The following is a 16,266-nucleotide window of genomic DNA, read 5'->3' as shown; positions in this document are numbered from 1 at the left end:
GACAGTGAAACTCACCCAGGAAGGGCAGGACAGGAAATTGACTACTTAGGGGGAAAAAAAGGATCTGTAAAACACCCAGGGGAAAATGTTTGCCACTTACAGAGCTCCGGATGCTGTTGTCTTAACCCAGCTGGGCAAGTTGTTGTGTTTTTTTTTTTTTCCTTGAAGCTATTCTTTTCTATCAAGTCATGTGCCACAACCATCATTCGCAATCCCCTGACCCATTCATTATCTGTTGTCTGGACTATTTCCAAAAACTTCAAATTGATTTCTCACTTTCCCCCCTTTCCCTTCTCCAGTTCATACAACTGCCAAAATAATCTTGGTAAGATATAGATGTGACCAGGGCACTCCTCCTCCCCCAAACAAACAAAAAACATGAAGTTGCTCACTATTGTCCCCACACTCGATTACAAACTCCTTATTCTGATAGCTAAATCCCTTTATAACGTGGCTCCAACCAGTCTTTTGAGTCTCATTTCAGTTACTCCTTTTTCTCATGCTCTTCATTCCAGCTAGATAGTATGGCTAGTTCTCTAAATTGGACATCCCATTTTTCTCTGCCAGACATTCACACAAGTTATCCCCAGTGCCTAGAATGCATGCCCTCATCATCTCTATTGCTTAGAACTCTCCCTCTCCCTCTTGCCTTGAAACCTTGAAGGCACAGAATGTTTGATATTTCTCCCTGGATCTCTAAAAGCTCCTACAATGTCTAGAATACAGGAGGTTCTTAATAAGTGCATTTTGCATTTAGTCATTGGTTGAATTAAATTGAGCTTGTTGAAAGTGATGGGTTAAAGAAAAGGGCAAATCATTGTGAGTGTGTATCTTTATATTGGTATATCCACACATACATAAATATATATATTCTTATCTGTTCATTTATCTATATATATGTATATATATATATGTGTGTGTGTGTGCATATATACATATATACACCCATCCATCTATTCCATCAGTATCTATATATAAATGTACTATCTTTTTTACATTTTCAAACTTCTTACATCTCACTTCTCTCTATCTGCTCTCTAGCCCACTGACTTTTGCTTCCTTACTATTTCTCACGTATGATAATACAGCTCCCAACTCTAGACATTTTCATTGGTGTCCCCCATGCCTAGAAAGCTCTACTTCACCTTCTGACTTCCCTTGGTTCCTTTAAGCTCCTAATGAATTCTAATTTTTTTTTCTTTTTAGAATTTTATTTTCCAAATGACATGTAAAAACAAATTGGCATCAATATTTTTTAAAATTTTGTGTTCCAACTTTGCTTCGTTTCTCCCTTCCCAACCCTTACCCCCAAGAACTCAAGCAATTCAATATAAGTTATACATGAGTAGTCATGGAAAATAACTCCACATTAGCTAGGTTGTGAGTAAAAACAGATAAAAACAAAACTTCAGATTAAGGAATTGTCAAAAAGAAATTTGTTTCACTGTTGTCAGATACTGTCATTTCTTTCTATGTAGATGAATTGAAATTTTCATAAGCCCTTCAGAGTTATATTGAGTCATTGCCTTGCTGAGAATAACCACTTGCTTCCCAGCAGATCGTCTTACACTATTGCTGTTATTGTGTATACAGTACATTTCACTCTGCTTCAGTTCATGTCAATCTTTCCAGTTCAATCCTGTTCATCATAACATTTATATAGTACCTTAAACTTGTCAAAGAATTTTCTTCACAATAGTCCAGCATAGTAGGTACCATATGTTTTACCATTATAGTCAATGATCATAAGTATTTCCTTCCATCCTATTTCCTTCCCATGATATTTACTCTATTTTCTATATTGTTTTACCCTATTCCTCCTCAAAAGTGTTTTACTGCTGACTGCCCCCTCCCCTGCTCTGCCCTCCCTTCTTTCATGCTTCCCTTCTTATCCTCTTCCCCTTCCACTTTCCTATAGGGTTAAATAGATTACTCATCCCAGTTGGGTGTGTATGTTATTCTCTCCTTGAGCCCACTCTGATGAGGTTAAGGTCTTTGAGCTAATTCTGTGTTCTAAATTTTTCTTCCTCCCTCCCTCTTCAACCATCCCTATGAAATCAAGCAATTCAATATGTCATACATGTGCAGTTAGGCATAATATCTTCACCTTCCTCAAAAGTTTTTTTGCTTTTTATTGCTCCCTGCCCCAGTCTGCGCTTCCCTCCCTCCCCTCTTCTCTCTCCCTCCCACCCTTAAGTCCTTCCTCTCCCACATTCCCTCAGGGCAAAAATATATTACTATGTCCTCTTGAGTATGTATGTTATTCCCTCTTTGAGCCAATTCTGATGAAAGTAAGGTTCAGTCACTCCCCCACTCCTTCCCCTACCCCCCATAATCTTTTTTCTTCTTTCCTTCACGTGAGCTACCTCCTAGTCTACCTCTTCCCTTCCTCCTCGCCCAGTGCATTCCTCCTACCCCTCAACCCTATTTTAGAGATGTCATCATGGGTTACCTAGGTGGCACAGTGGACAAAGCACCAACCCTGGACCCAGGAGGGCCCGAGCCCAAATCCGGCCCCAGGCATAAGACACCCCACCCTGTTTGCCCCACAAAGAACAAGGATAAACAAAAAAATGCTTTACAGATAGCATCCCTTCATATTCAGTTCAGACCTTTGTCCTTTAAGTGTATTCCTTTCAGCTGCCCTAATACTGAGAAAGTTCTTATGAGTTGGAAGTATTATCTTCCCATGTAGGAATATAAACAATTTAAACTCTTAATATCCCTCATGAATTGTTTTTTCCTGTTTACCTCTTTATGCTTCTCTAGGGTCTTGTATTTGAAAGTCAAATTTTCTATTCAGTTCAGGTCTTTTCATCACAAATGCCTGAAAGTCCTCATTTTCTTTGAAGTCCCATTTTTTTCCTCTGAAAGATTATAATCAGTTTTGCTGGGTACGAGATTCTTGGCTGTAGTCCAATTTCCTTTGCCCTCTGGAATATCATATTCCATGCCCTCCAGTCCTTTAATATAGATGCTGCTAGATCTTGTTTTATCCTTAGCTTCACAGTATTTGAATTCTTTATTTTTTTTCTAGCTGCTTGCAGTATTTTCTCCTTGACCTGGGAGCTTTGGAATTTGGCTAAAATATTCCTGGTGGTTTTCCTTTTGGGATCTCTTTCAGGAGGTGGTAGCTGGACTCTTTCCATTTCTATTTTACCTTCTCCTTCTTGAATATCAGGGAAAATTTCCCTGACAATCTCTTGGCAAATACTATCTGAAGTCTTATTTTGGTCATGGTTTTCAGGTAGTCCAATAATTTTCAAATTTTCTCTCCTAGGTCGCTGTTTTTCCAAGGAAATATTTCATATTGCCCTCTTTTTTTTTTTTTATTCCTTTGGATTTGCTTTACTGTGTCTTTGTTTCTTATAAGGTCACTAGCTTCCATTTGTTCAATCCTAATTCTTAGGCAATAATTTTCTTCAGATAGCTTTGTATCTCCTTTTCCATTTGACTTTTCAAGCTGTTGACTTTTTTCTCATGACTCTCCTGCATTACTCTCATTTCTCTTTCCATTCTTTCCTCCACCTCTCTAAATCTTCCTTCTCTCCCTCCTACTTTCTCTTCAAAGTCCCTTTTGAGCACTTCCATGCCCTGAGACCAATTCATATTTTTCTTGGAAGCTTTGGATATAGGGGTCCTGAGGTTGTAATCATCTTCTGAGGATGCACCTTGATCTTCCTTGTCCCTAAAGAAATTTTCTATTGTTCTCAACTTTCTTTGCTTGCTCATCTTGCCATTTTTTACTTGACTTTTAACTCCCTCTTACAATGGGGCCCTACTTCCAAGCCACACTGTCCCAACCTTCAGAGGGTCCCAGGTGTTTCAGTTTGAGGGAGGGCCTGTTTTTCTCTCACCTGGCCTATTCTCTGGTCCAAAGATAACCTTAAGCCAACTTGCTAATTAAGCAGCCAGCAGAACTTTGTGTGCTGTGGTGGTCCTTAGCTTTGGTGAGCCTGCTCCCCTCCCAAACCTGGGTCTCCTACTGATTACAATTTCTTCCTGGTTCCCTGCTGGGGTGGGGTAGCCAAATTCCTCCTTGGATCCCACAGACACCCCAGTATCTTCCCTCCCCCCCCCCCCCAGCCCCTGGCCAGCTGTTCAGACCTCTCACCAGACTGTAAGCTTAGTTCCAGAAGATGCTGGCGCTGCAGCTGATTCAGGGTCTTGGAGGTAAGTTCCTCTGGCACAGGGTGCCTGGGGTCTGTGTCAGTGTGATCTCAGGGTTGGACTCCTCTTGCAGTGTAGCACAAACCCCTTTAATCTGCCTTTGGCTGTAAAGTAATCTCAGCCCATCTTTTAATTTTTTAATTTTTTTAAAATTTATTTTATTTTTTTTTAGTGAGGCAATTGGGGTTAAGTGACTTGCCCAGGGTCACACAACTAGTAAGTGTTAAGTGTCTGAGGCCGAATTTGAACTCAGGAACTCCTGACTCCAGGGCCGGTTCTTTATCCACTGCACCACCTAGTTGCCCCTCAGCCCATCTTTTGGTGGGTTTTGCTGCTTCAGGGCTTCTTTTATTGCTGTTTTTGGGATAATTGTGTCCGGAGCTCTGTGCGTTCAATGTCGTTCACCTGCCATCTTGGCTCCACCCAAATCTAATATTCTTTTAGAAGCCTTTTATTACCCTATAAATATTAGAACCTTGCCTCTTTTAATTATCTTTAATTCATCCTATTTATATCTTGTGTTTATATAGTTGTTTGCATGTTCTCTCCCTTTACACAATTGAGAATAGAGGCTCTCTTTAGCCTTTCTTTGTATCCCCAACACTTATCACAGTTTCTTACAGAGTAAGAGCTTAATAAATGTTTATTGCCTGCCTATACATGGATATACCTTAAAGTGTCATACAGGGTTCTTTCCTCTTCTCTCTATATCTTCTTGGTGATCACCTCACTTGCCATGGATTGAATATTCTTGGTGCAACCTACCTCTAAGTCCATGTATCTGTACAAATGCTACTTTTGCATGTAGTCCTGAATTGGCAATTGCTTCTTGGACTTCTTCACCTGAATATCTCCCCATAGGGTTGACATTCAACAAATCCAAATTGTAGCTTGTTATACATTCCCCAAACCATCCCCTTCTCCAGATTTGGCCATATGTCTTGAGGGCATGACCATCTTTCTCAGGTTGTAAACCCCATATATTTACAACCTTGGAGTCAGTATGGACTATTCACTTTCTCTTCCCTTCTCCCCTGCTCCCACATTTAATCAGTTACTAAGGCTTATTGATTCTGCCTCCACAACTCCAATAGATTTTTGGCATTTGTCCCCTTCCTTCCACTCACATGGTCATCACACAAATGCAGAACCTCATCATGGATCTTATTGACTTGCAATGGCTTTCAAATTCATCTTCCTGAATCAAGTGTTTCTCCTTCTAATCTGCCCTCCACATAGCTACCAGAGAAATCTCCCTAAAGTACAGGACTGACCATGTTATTTCTCATTCCAAAAGTTCTTCTAGTTCCGTATTGACTCTACAGTAACCTACAGCCTTCTGTATTTGGCTTTAAAATCCCTGCACAACCTGCTTCCAACTATTTTCCATACATATTTTTCATTATTCCTCCTTTTATACTCAAAATTCCAATCACAGTGGTCAGCATGTTGTTCTCTATTCAAAACATCAAGTTCCCCACATCCATACCATTATTTGTTCTCTGTCCCCTATTCCTGGAATGACCGTCCTCCTCACTTCCATCTTTTGGATTCCCAAGTCCCTTCAGTGTTACTTCCCATCATCTTAATAGGAGCAATGAATGGAAGATGCAGAGAGGCAAAACTGGATTGAATGTTAGGAAAAAACAAAACAAACACAAAAGCCAACACTTCCTACAATCTGGGCCTTTTAAAAGAGGCGGGGGCTGCCTTGGGAGGTCACCTCAGGAAAGGCCTTCAAGCAGAACCTGGCTGACTCTTTGTCAGATCTTGACAGTAGAGATTCCTTTGTATATGAATGGGAGCTAGTTGTCATTGAGGTCCTTTCTCCCTTTCAGGGTTGAGGATTCTGTGGTTTGAATTCCCTTTGAATGCTCACCCTTGAATTCCTTCATATTTGCTTATATTTGGGGGACAGTGTGACTTATTGAATAAAGGGGAAGGCAATAAGCTGTGTGGGCCAAATTTAATATATGGAGAGTTAATTGGGTGACTCGCCGAAATATTGGGGTCTGGAAATAATGAGAGACCTCTAGGTTCAAAGCTCCCTCCCCTCCAAACTTCCTTTTTAGATATTTCTAGCAGGTCAAAAGGATCAGATTTTATTACTTAGAAATTAATTAAACAACAAAGGTGAAACTAATAAAAATCAAAGCTAAGGAAATTGGGAAAAAGAAATACAGATAAATTCTCCTAGCTCTAACCTAAATCTCTACAATCCCCAGCTCATTTCCAATTAAGCTAATTCAAAGGAATGCAGGGCTTTTGTGTTCACTCACCACACCTTGGATGTCTGCTAGTTGCTCACACCACCGGAGAGGGCAGAGGAGAGTCAAGAGAAGAGCCAGCGATCCATAAGCGACTCAGACTGCCCTCAAGGAGCGTTCAATCATCCTCCTCCAAAATTGCCTATGGAGAGGTTTCTCCTTCTGACCTCAGTAGCATACGTAACTTCAGGGTGGGCCAGGTGTGGCATCTCCCAAATGAGTCAGCTAAACTCCAATAATTTTTTTTTTTTTTTACCACAAAGCATTTATTTAACACCTATTATGTGACAGATTCAATTATTATCTGAATGACTTCTAACAACAACCCTACAAGGTAGGTACTGTTATTATCACCATTTTGAGTTTGGGAAACTGAGGCAAGCAGTGTTAAATGGCTCACCAGTGGTAACCCAGCTAATAAGTGTCTGAGCATGCATTTGAATTCAGGTCTTCCTGACTCTAGGCATGGCACTGGATCTGATGCATCACCAGGTGCCTCTACAGAAGGGTTTCTTAAAGTTTTTTGTTTTTTTTTTAACTGGTGACCCATTTTCACCCAATAAATTTTTATTCAACCTAGGGTATATAGGTAAATAACATAAATGTATATATAAACTTTTACTGTTGCCAAATTTTTTGCATCCCCCACATTTAATTACATGACCCCTTATGGGGTCATGACCCACAATTTAGGAAGCTCTGGGTTGTCCATGCAGTCAAAAGAAATTTATTCAACTTTTCTCTAACATCCTGAGTATGTGGACATAAGCAAGTTACATAATCTCTCAGTGCTGCAGGCAACTCTCCAGGGTTCTAAATTTCAGGCTACTTTCTTATCTGCCTTGGTAGAGAGATTTTCTATACTGAGAATTCCTTACACAGATGAAAACAATTTTAGAGGGGAAAAAGGAGGTGCTCCCTCTCCCTCTATCTCTCTCCCTCTCCTCCCTCTCCTTCTCTCCCTTCTCCCCTTCCCTCTCCCCCTCCCCCTCCCTTCCCTCCCTCTCCCTCTCCCTCTCCCTCTCTTTCTCCCTCTGACCCTCCCCCTCCCTCACCTTCTCTCTGTCCCTCCTCTCCCTCTCTCCCTCCTTATTCCCTCTCCTCTCCCTCTTCCAAATGTAGTGTACTTCCACCTGGATCCCACTGCCTTATATATGAATAGTTGTTCTCCTCCTAATATAATGGTTCTTATTCTAATTTCCATAGATCTGTGAGGGGTCTACCAATAGATTTTAGGAGATTTTTGAACTTGGATGTCACACGCGCGCGTGCGCGTGCGCGCACACACACACACAATTACAACTCAATTTTCACTAAGCTCTAACTGAATTTGAATATTTACTCAATGATCAATGTATACAACAAAATGTTATACTGAGAAGAGACCCATGGGCTTTACCAGTCTGCCACAAGGTCTTTGATAAGAAGGTTAAAACCTCACCCCACTGTCCCTCTTGTAGAATAAGAGCAGGAACTGGCTGGTTTTTGCCTTTGTAATGCCAATGCTTAGCACATAGTAGAAACATGGCAAATATATGTCTTCTCAAATCTCTTCTAGCTTCATTGTGTTCTATGAGTCTAGTTCTGGAGATTGTCATTGATGTCCCTTAGGATGGGGACAAAATTCAATAAAATAATCTGCCCAAGCCATGGGGCAGCTTTGAAATAGATTCCCTGCCATCATAGACATTATTATATTGGCAATGATGCATGGACTGAAACTCTGGCCCAAACTAAAAGTCAATTCCCTGTATAACATGTTCAATTATACTCTTATTTATTAGTGTTAGCTAGAAGTAAAGCCTAGTGCTCTAGTCTTTGACCATATCTCTGGATTAGAAAGATTAGAAACCAAGACGCCCCTTAACAGCTTGAAGAGATTAAAACTTCCAAATCACTGATTTAAAGGGTTGGAAAACACCTAAATGTCTTTCAAGGTATATTTCTTGGGTTATCTCTTGAGAGCACCCTTACCAAGCTCTCACTTGAAGATCTTATATGAAAGGAAACCTACTAGAGGAAGCCATTTCATTGTTGGACGGTGGTGATACTTGGAGATGAGTGACTTGGCAGATAGACTCAAAGCCAGCCAGGAAGACCTGTGCTCAAGTCATGAATCTGACACATGCTTGCTCTGTGATCCTGGACAAGTTAATCTATTTTTCTCCACCTCACTTTATCAGTAAAATGAAAAAAAAATGTTGGGCTAAATTCTCTCCTTTTCAGTTCACACTCTATTATCCTTTAACGTTTCAAAACTCCCTAAAAGTAATTCACAGAAATGAGGCAAAGAATAGTAGAGGCATTCCCTGCACCCTCAAAATAGCAATAATTTTTGTCCAACTCTTATATTTTCCCTCTCCTGAAGAATCTTATTAACATTAGAGAATATTCCAAATGGGCGATTTTTAAAAAAACAGGCCAAGCTCCCCTCTTGAAAGGGATTGTAAATCTCATGTCATTTAGGGAAGCCATCTGTTGAGTGATTAGCCAGTCATTATAGACCAGAAGAAGCAATGTGATCTAGATAGTCATGAATATGAATGAGTTAATCTTTAGCTCTCTCCTTCATTCTACCCATACTCTTTTGTTCAACAATTTGAGAAATTGTGTTTGATACATTTCTATTTAAAATCATTTCCATTTACTTTTATTCACCTTTGAGCAAAATAATTGTCCATATTCAGAGTTGAGACTGTAGGAATTTAAATCCAACTGTTGAAAGATGAATGGTGGCATGCAAGTCTTTTGAGAAAAAAAAAACACAAAGCAAACAAACAAAACAAAACAAAACTTTCCAATCTTAAAGAACATTGGAAGGCAGACCCAACCCATATTTTCCCCTACATATTGTGTAATCATCTGGAAGTTTTAGATAAATCAATTTTAATACAATAGATATTTATTACAAGTGTCTGACCTGTACAATGCTCTTTTTCGGGGTGGGGATAGACACTAGACCTATTATTTAATTGCTATAGGGAACTCTTAAGAAACTCTATTTCTTCCCCCGAAAAAGACCAAAACAAAGAAACTCTATCTCCCAATTTAAGTGAAACATACTGTTAGCAATAGCCTATGACAGCTCTTCTTATCTTTGTAGACTCAGGATACATGTATACTTGAAACAGTATTGAGGACTGACCCTTCCCAAGTAGATTTTGTTTATTAGTGGTATCTATTGATATTTAGGATATGAGAACTCAAACCATGTTACTATTATGAAAATAATTTAGACCTCATATACTACTTGAAAAAGATTTCCAGAACTCTCATGGCTCTCCAGAACATACTTAGAGAACAATGGTAAAGAGACAAATGGCACTTTGAGAACCACTGCCGAAGAGTTTCAAAAGCTTACATCTTGAGTATGTATGTGTCAGTCAGGACTTGAAACAAAATCTGCTTGGCTTGGAGACCAGTTCTCTACCTACTGCCCCATGTTCTAGACAGAAAAAGGCAAACAATGGAACAGCCTCTGCCTACAGGGGTGATGGTGATAGACGTGTGAGTCTATACTAGGTGACTGGGGAAAGGGAGGCCACAGCATAGAGCAGCAACAGCATAGGTATCAAAGCTCATTGAGAGAAGGGACTCATTTTGCAGTTTTGCCTTTCCTTGTATCCTTAGCTGCTCAGCATGGTTACTAGCACAGAATAAGCCCTTCATTAATGAGTGCTTGTTGATTGAGCTGAGATTTGAGCAGAGATGAAGAGGGGTATGTACCCTAGGCTTGAGGACCTATGCAGAGGCTCACAGAGAAGGGCATAGAATTTCATTGGTGAGAAAATGTGTTTCCATTTGAATATTCATGAGGAATCACATTGAATTCAGTATGTTTATTGAGGATAGAGCCAATATTTTTTTTTTGCCTTTGTATCATCAATGAATTGCACACAGTAAGAATTTAATAAGTGTTTATTTGTTGAATCATTCCAAAGTACTCTTCTAGGTGCCATTGGCATGTCAAAAGAAAGAGGGGGGGGAGAGAGAGAGAGAGAGAGAGAGAGAGAGAGAGAGAGAGAGAGAGAGAGAGAGAGAGAGAGAGAACGAGCGAGCACAAGCGCATCTCCAACATCAAGAAGCTTACATTCAGGGGTTGGGGGTGGGGTTAAATCATGTTTACAGGTACGTGAATATAAAGACAAGCAAGACAATTTCAAGACACCCAGAACATTTAGAGATAGGGGGATGCAGAAAGACTTAGGCACCTGAAAGAGGTGGCTACTAGGCTGGATACCTCTAATGGAGAACCATGGCTTCTCTTTCTATCTCCAAGGATTCCACTGACTCCCAGTGCTGTCTAAGAGCTTCTGCTAAAGCTAATCCCAGGTTTGCCCAGTGGGTCTCAGTGACTGCCCTAACTGCAGGTGTCCACACCATCGCCAATGGGCTTGGTTTCCCATCTGTTATATCCTTCCTCTTCATTATCCTCCACTGTAATTATAGGATTTAGGACCCAAAGGGACTTTGTTCTCACAAATGTAAAAGCAAAGTTGAGTGCCACCCAGGTTATAAGCATCAGAGCCAAAATGTATATTCAGAGCCTTCCTCTGGAGCTCCTCTCATTTCCCTCCCTACTTGTTTGTAATCTCCCTAGGTTACAAACTACACTGCATACACACACACACACACACACACACATACACACACACACACATACACACAGAGATACATACTACATACACACACACCACTCTCTGACCCCATCAGAATATGGTGGAGCTGTTTTGCCTCAATGTAAAGAGCTGATATATTTCTTGTTGAAGAGTCCTGGCCTTGAATATGGGAGCAGCCAGATTAGGGAAGTGAGTCTCCCCTCTGAATTCTGGGTACCTCTGTTGGCTTTGAGATTAGTTGCTAGGGGGGAGTGATTTTGTTAACTTCTCTGGCCCAGCTTCCATGAATGTAAAATGGCCATGAAACCCCAACAGGCTGCTGAGAGGTTCATTAGTTAAGATGGATGCCATGCTATGTAAATGCTAATTGCTGTTGCCAGTGTGGGCTGGATTTATCAGTGACTAGGAGTTGAAACACTCTGAATGCCTCTATTAGTCTTTGTGTCAGCAAGCTTGAACTTTTAGAGCCCATTTGGCTGATGGAAAGGACGGCTTCATGTTCTCGTGTTTGGGGGCCATTTTGAGGTGGGGGCTTCCAGTGTGATGTGAACAGGGCTGGAGGAGCATATTCAACAAAATGGGATTTCTCCATGCCCACCATGCTGCTATTATAGATAGGCCTCTTTGCACAACAGTCATCTCCCCATCCTGGCCTTCTGCTGGGCCCAGCAGTGAGTCACATCATTAATTCTGTGGTACATGACATGCCTGCCTCTTGTCAAAGATTTTATTTTTATTTATTCATTGAATAATTTAAAAAGCGCTGACAGAAGAACCTCAGGTGGCTGTTGGGGAAAGTGTACCATTCTCAACACTAATTTCAAATGTGCTAGATAGGGATGTCCACACAATGCTCTGGTCCCTACTTACACTTTTATGAATATTAATGTGTCCTTATTTAGTCTTCTCCACCAAGGACTCTGACAGTGGCAGAGAGAAGGTCCATTAAGGACTGTGTAGGAGAAGTGGAATTATTTCATGGAGACTCAAGTACTGAAGTTGAAACAAAAGAGAAGGTGTTTACTGATATTTTCATGGGCTCTTGGAATACTTGGGAGATGGAGGGTGTAACACTTTGAGACATGTGTGAGCTATGAACCAAAGCATCCATAGACTGGGATGTACAGAACAAACTTCGTGGAGTTTGGGGTTCATTTCCTTCACATGAAATTTGGCCCCCCAAGTCTCATCCTTTCATCAAGGTCTAGCTGATGTCATCACTTACTTGGGTGAATCCTTCCTTGATGATTCCAACTTGTTCTCCTCTAAGCTCCCATGGTCCTTAGAGGCCATAGCAATCAGGTCTCTGTTCTACATGGTCTTGAATGGAGCTATCCTCTTTCGTGGATGCTAGTCTTGCTACTCACTCTGGTCAGGAACATTCTGATCTTCTGGGCATTGTCATCTGACTTGCTCTACATCCTCTGGAGACCCAAGTCTTTATCATCCATCTTGTAGCTCAAGCCCCTCCTCTTTTGGTCATTTCTTCTTATTGGGATGCGATGTCCTTAACAGAAAAGGCTGCTTTGTTTCCTTATTGCTGTCTTCATTGATTAGCATAGGTGCTGTAGTGCTTGTCCTATAGGATTTAGAAAATGGCTTCACTTTCATTTGTTATATTCATCCATCTTTCCAACTAAATCAGAAAGCAGAAATTCTCATTTTTTTTTCTGAATCCAACAAAGGAAACATGAAAAAGTTCCATGTGTCAATGTTGGAGATTCTGCCCTAGGTATTGGGGACATAGAGGGAGGAGAAGCTGGTGAGAGGAAAGGAATGATCACAGGGGTTAGGGAAGGGACTCGGATTAAGTACTCAGTAAACTCAAGGAGGAAGAGGACCCACCAAACCAGAAAGGCCTTAAAACTTCTTAATGTGAACCTCAGTTTCCTCATTTTTATTTCTGGGGTAGTGAGGGTTAAGTGACTTGCCCAGGGTCATACAGCTAGTATGTGTCAAGTGCCTGAGGCCGGATTTGAACTCTGGTCCTCCTGTATCCAGGGCCAGTGCTTTATGTACTGTGCCACCTAGCTGCCCCCAAGTTTCCTCATTTGTAAAATGGATTATTATTCAATTATATAATGATACTTTATCTTTTTTATATAATAACTACTATTATTAAATAATTATAACTGTGACTTCTATTTCACGATGTTGTTGTAAGAATAGAATGAGGCAGTATCTGTAAAGTGCCTTGGAAACTAACAGACAGTAAATGCTTAATAAATGCTTGTTATTTGTTGACTATATGAAGATCATTTTTTGCTAGTCTTATTCATTTATTCCTATTCCAACTTCAATAAGAATTTTCTAAAAGACATGGACTTATTTTTCCCAGTTCTTTTTTTTTTTGCCTTTGGGGATAGTAGGGCCAACATGCAGAAAAATCAGGTTTTATACAGTGGATAAAATGCTATATGTTCAGTTGGTAAGACCTGAGTGTGAATCCTGCCTCAGATAGTTACTAGTTGTGTGATCCTGGGCAGGTAATAACCTCTCTGCCTCAGTTTCTTGATCTGTAAAAGGAGGATAATACTAAATAGTACCTACCTCACAGGCTTCTTGGGAGGAAGATATGGTCACACATGTTTCCTCCATTGTTCTACCTGCCTCCTATTCCCATCCCCACTCCACTGGAGGTTGTCCTTTATGGCTATATCAAAGGGTCAAGAGGGTGCCAATCACTTCCCAACCCAAGGCCCCTCCAGGGGGCTGCTGGGAGACTGCACCAGACCAGGACAAACTTTTTTCTGTACCTCTCTCTCCCCCAACCCTTGTGACTGCCAGGTCAGAGAACCACCTTCCCAGAAGCCTCTGCTTCACTCCTCACCTCATCCTGGAGATCACCTGTGGCCCGCATCCAACAAAGACATGGTCTTCAGGGCATCTCCCCCTCAGCTTTGCTTCAGCAACCACAAATTCTCACATGTGTCTCCAGTCGCCAGAGCCATGGGCAGCAAATGAATCACTATGTTTTAAGTCCCCCATGTTGGCGTGAAAAGATCTCACTCACTGTGTGAGAGCAGTTACTGAGCTGTCATGTGTCTCCACCTGAAAGACAGTTGGATGTAGCAGTGGAAAGAAAGCTGGCCTTAGAGTAAGAAAGACCGGGAGTCAAACCCTGCCTGGTAACCATTCTAGCTGTGTGACCCTGGGCAAGTCACTTCATCTCTCAGGGCTACAGCCAACACTTTAAAAGTCTAAGTTTGCAAAGTACCAGCTCATCTGCACTGGTGAGAGTCCCACTGAAGGGTCTCTCTGCCACAGAAATCTCAGTTTAGTCTCACAATCAATAATAATAAGAAAAAGAATAGCTAGTGTGTATATGTATAGATATAAAGATGTCTATCTGCATGTACAAGCATACAAACATATACATATAGTCATATAAACATGCATATAGACACATACATATGCCTATGCATTCAATCTATATGCACGTGTGCATATATTGGCACAAATATATATATATATATATATATATATATATATATATATATATATATACATACACACACATATATACCTACCTATATACATAGAACCCCCCATACACACACACAGACATATATACATATGTATTGTGGCAGCTAGATGACACAGTGGATGGAGTACCAAGCCTGAAGTCAGGAAGACTTCTCTTACTGTGTTCATATCTGGACTCACACACTTATCAGTGGTGTGACCCTGGGCAAGTCACTTAGCCCTGTTTGTCTCAGCTTCTCATGCATCAAAAGATCTGGAGAAGGAAGTGGCAAATTACTCTAGTACTTTAGTCAAGAAAACCTCAAATGGGGTCACAGAAACTTGAATAAAATAGACGACTAAATAACAAAAACATATATACATCCATGTGTATATATGTATGCATGCATATGGTTATGTATACATGTTATATGTGTATATACATACGCACAAATATTATCTCATTTTAGTCACACAACAACCTTACTATTATTAGCCATTATTCTCTCCATTTTACACATGGGCAGAGAATGATTTCTCCAAGATCATGTATTTAATGAGTGTCCAAGTCAGAACTGGAGCTCAGGTCTTCCTGATTCCGAGTTAAACATTGTGCAGTCTCACTCTGCAGACTGGCTCTGGCGTAGCAGCTCGTGAAGAATAAACAGATGTGAAAATAGACATTTTCTTAAGGAAACAAATAGGAAGTTTCCCCTTGGTCTTTCCTGACATGGCAATGGCCCTGCTTTTCTCTCCAGATGTCAGGAGGTATAAAATGTTACCCTCCGAGTGAATATTTAAGGCCTGTGGTTGATGCAGCAGGAATACATTTCAGACTTTCAATCTTTCGCAGACCTTATTGATTCATTTATTCTTAAATCACAGATTGTGTGAGCACTACAGACACCATGCAGGGTCTGCAGGCCAGGCTGGTCCTACAGTGGGATGTCGTGCCATGGAACAAACCCTCTTTCCCTCTCTTTTCCAGAACGCTGCGATGACTGGGGGCTGGACACCATGAGGCAGATCCAGGTATATGAGGGGGAGCCAGCCCACATCCAGTGCCCACTCTTTGAACACTTCCTGAAGTTTAACTATAGCACTGCCCACTCAGCTGGGCTAACCCTCATCTGGTATTGGATTGGGCAAGACCAGGACCTGGAGGAGCCTATCAACTTCCGTCTCCCTGACAACAGGATCAGCAAGGAGAAGGACCTCATTTGGTTCCGGCCCACGCTGCTCAATGACACGGGCAACTACACCTGCATGCTAAGGTGAGGGAAGTTGCCAGGATGATGCTTTCTCTGGATAAGACACACGGGGAATAGGAGAGAGAAGAGGAGGAAGTGAGGAGAAGCCCAGGGTTGGGAGGGTTCAGTTAATGGGATATGGCCAAAAGTTGAGGGAAAGAGGTGCCATCCCCTATGTTCACAGAGGCAGCACAGTATTATTATTATATATTAATAATATCACAATAACAATATATTATTATTATTGAAAAGACCACCCAAGACACACACATAATAATATAACAATAAAAACAAACAAACACAAAAAACGAAAACCCCCAGCTGGCCTGGCAGCCTGAGAGTAGGATTAAGGCCTCTGATTTCCAGTTAGCTCCCCTGGGCTCTCTCACAGTGTCACTTCCTGCACTACCTTGCCCCAGGTTTCTCAGAAACCTCTATGTTTGTCTGTAGCTCCTTCCCATGGTGCAAGGGGCTTACTTTGGAGTCAGAAGACAG

General features: G+C 41.1%; 1 protein-coding gene across 3 annotated transcripts in view; it reads left to right on the top strand.

The window, feature by feature from the left end:
• The window catches only part of LOC122748694 (interleukin 1 receptor accessory protein), a 154,957-nt gene that overhangs the window by 86,024 nt on the left and 52,667 nt on the right, over positions 1-16,266 (top strand). For all 3 annotated transcript variants that reach the window (XM_043994551.1, XM_043994553.1, XM_043994552.1), the window contains exon 3: positions 15,510-15,795. In XM_043994551.1, the coding sequence (XP_043850486.1) occupies positions 15,510-15,795 (286 nt within the window). The remainder of the gene's footprint in view (positions 1-15,509; positions 15,796-16,266) is intronic.

The sequence above is a fragment of the Dromiciops gliroides genome, chromosome 3 (assembly GCF_019393635.1).
Source record: "Dromiciops gliroides isolate mDroGli1 chromosome 3, mDroGli1.pri, whole genome shotgun sequence".
NCBI classification, from domain to species: Eukaryota; Metazoa; Chordata; class Mammalia; order Microbiotheria; family Microbiotheriidae; genus Dromiciops; species Dromiciops gliroides.
The sequence above is the reverse complement of the archived record's forward strand: the minus strand, read 5'-3'. Positions and strand labels throughout refer to the sequence as shown.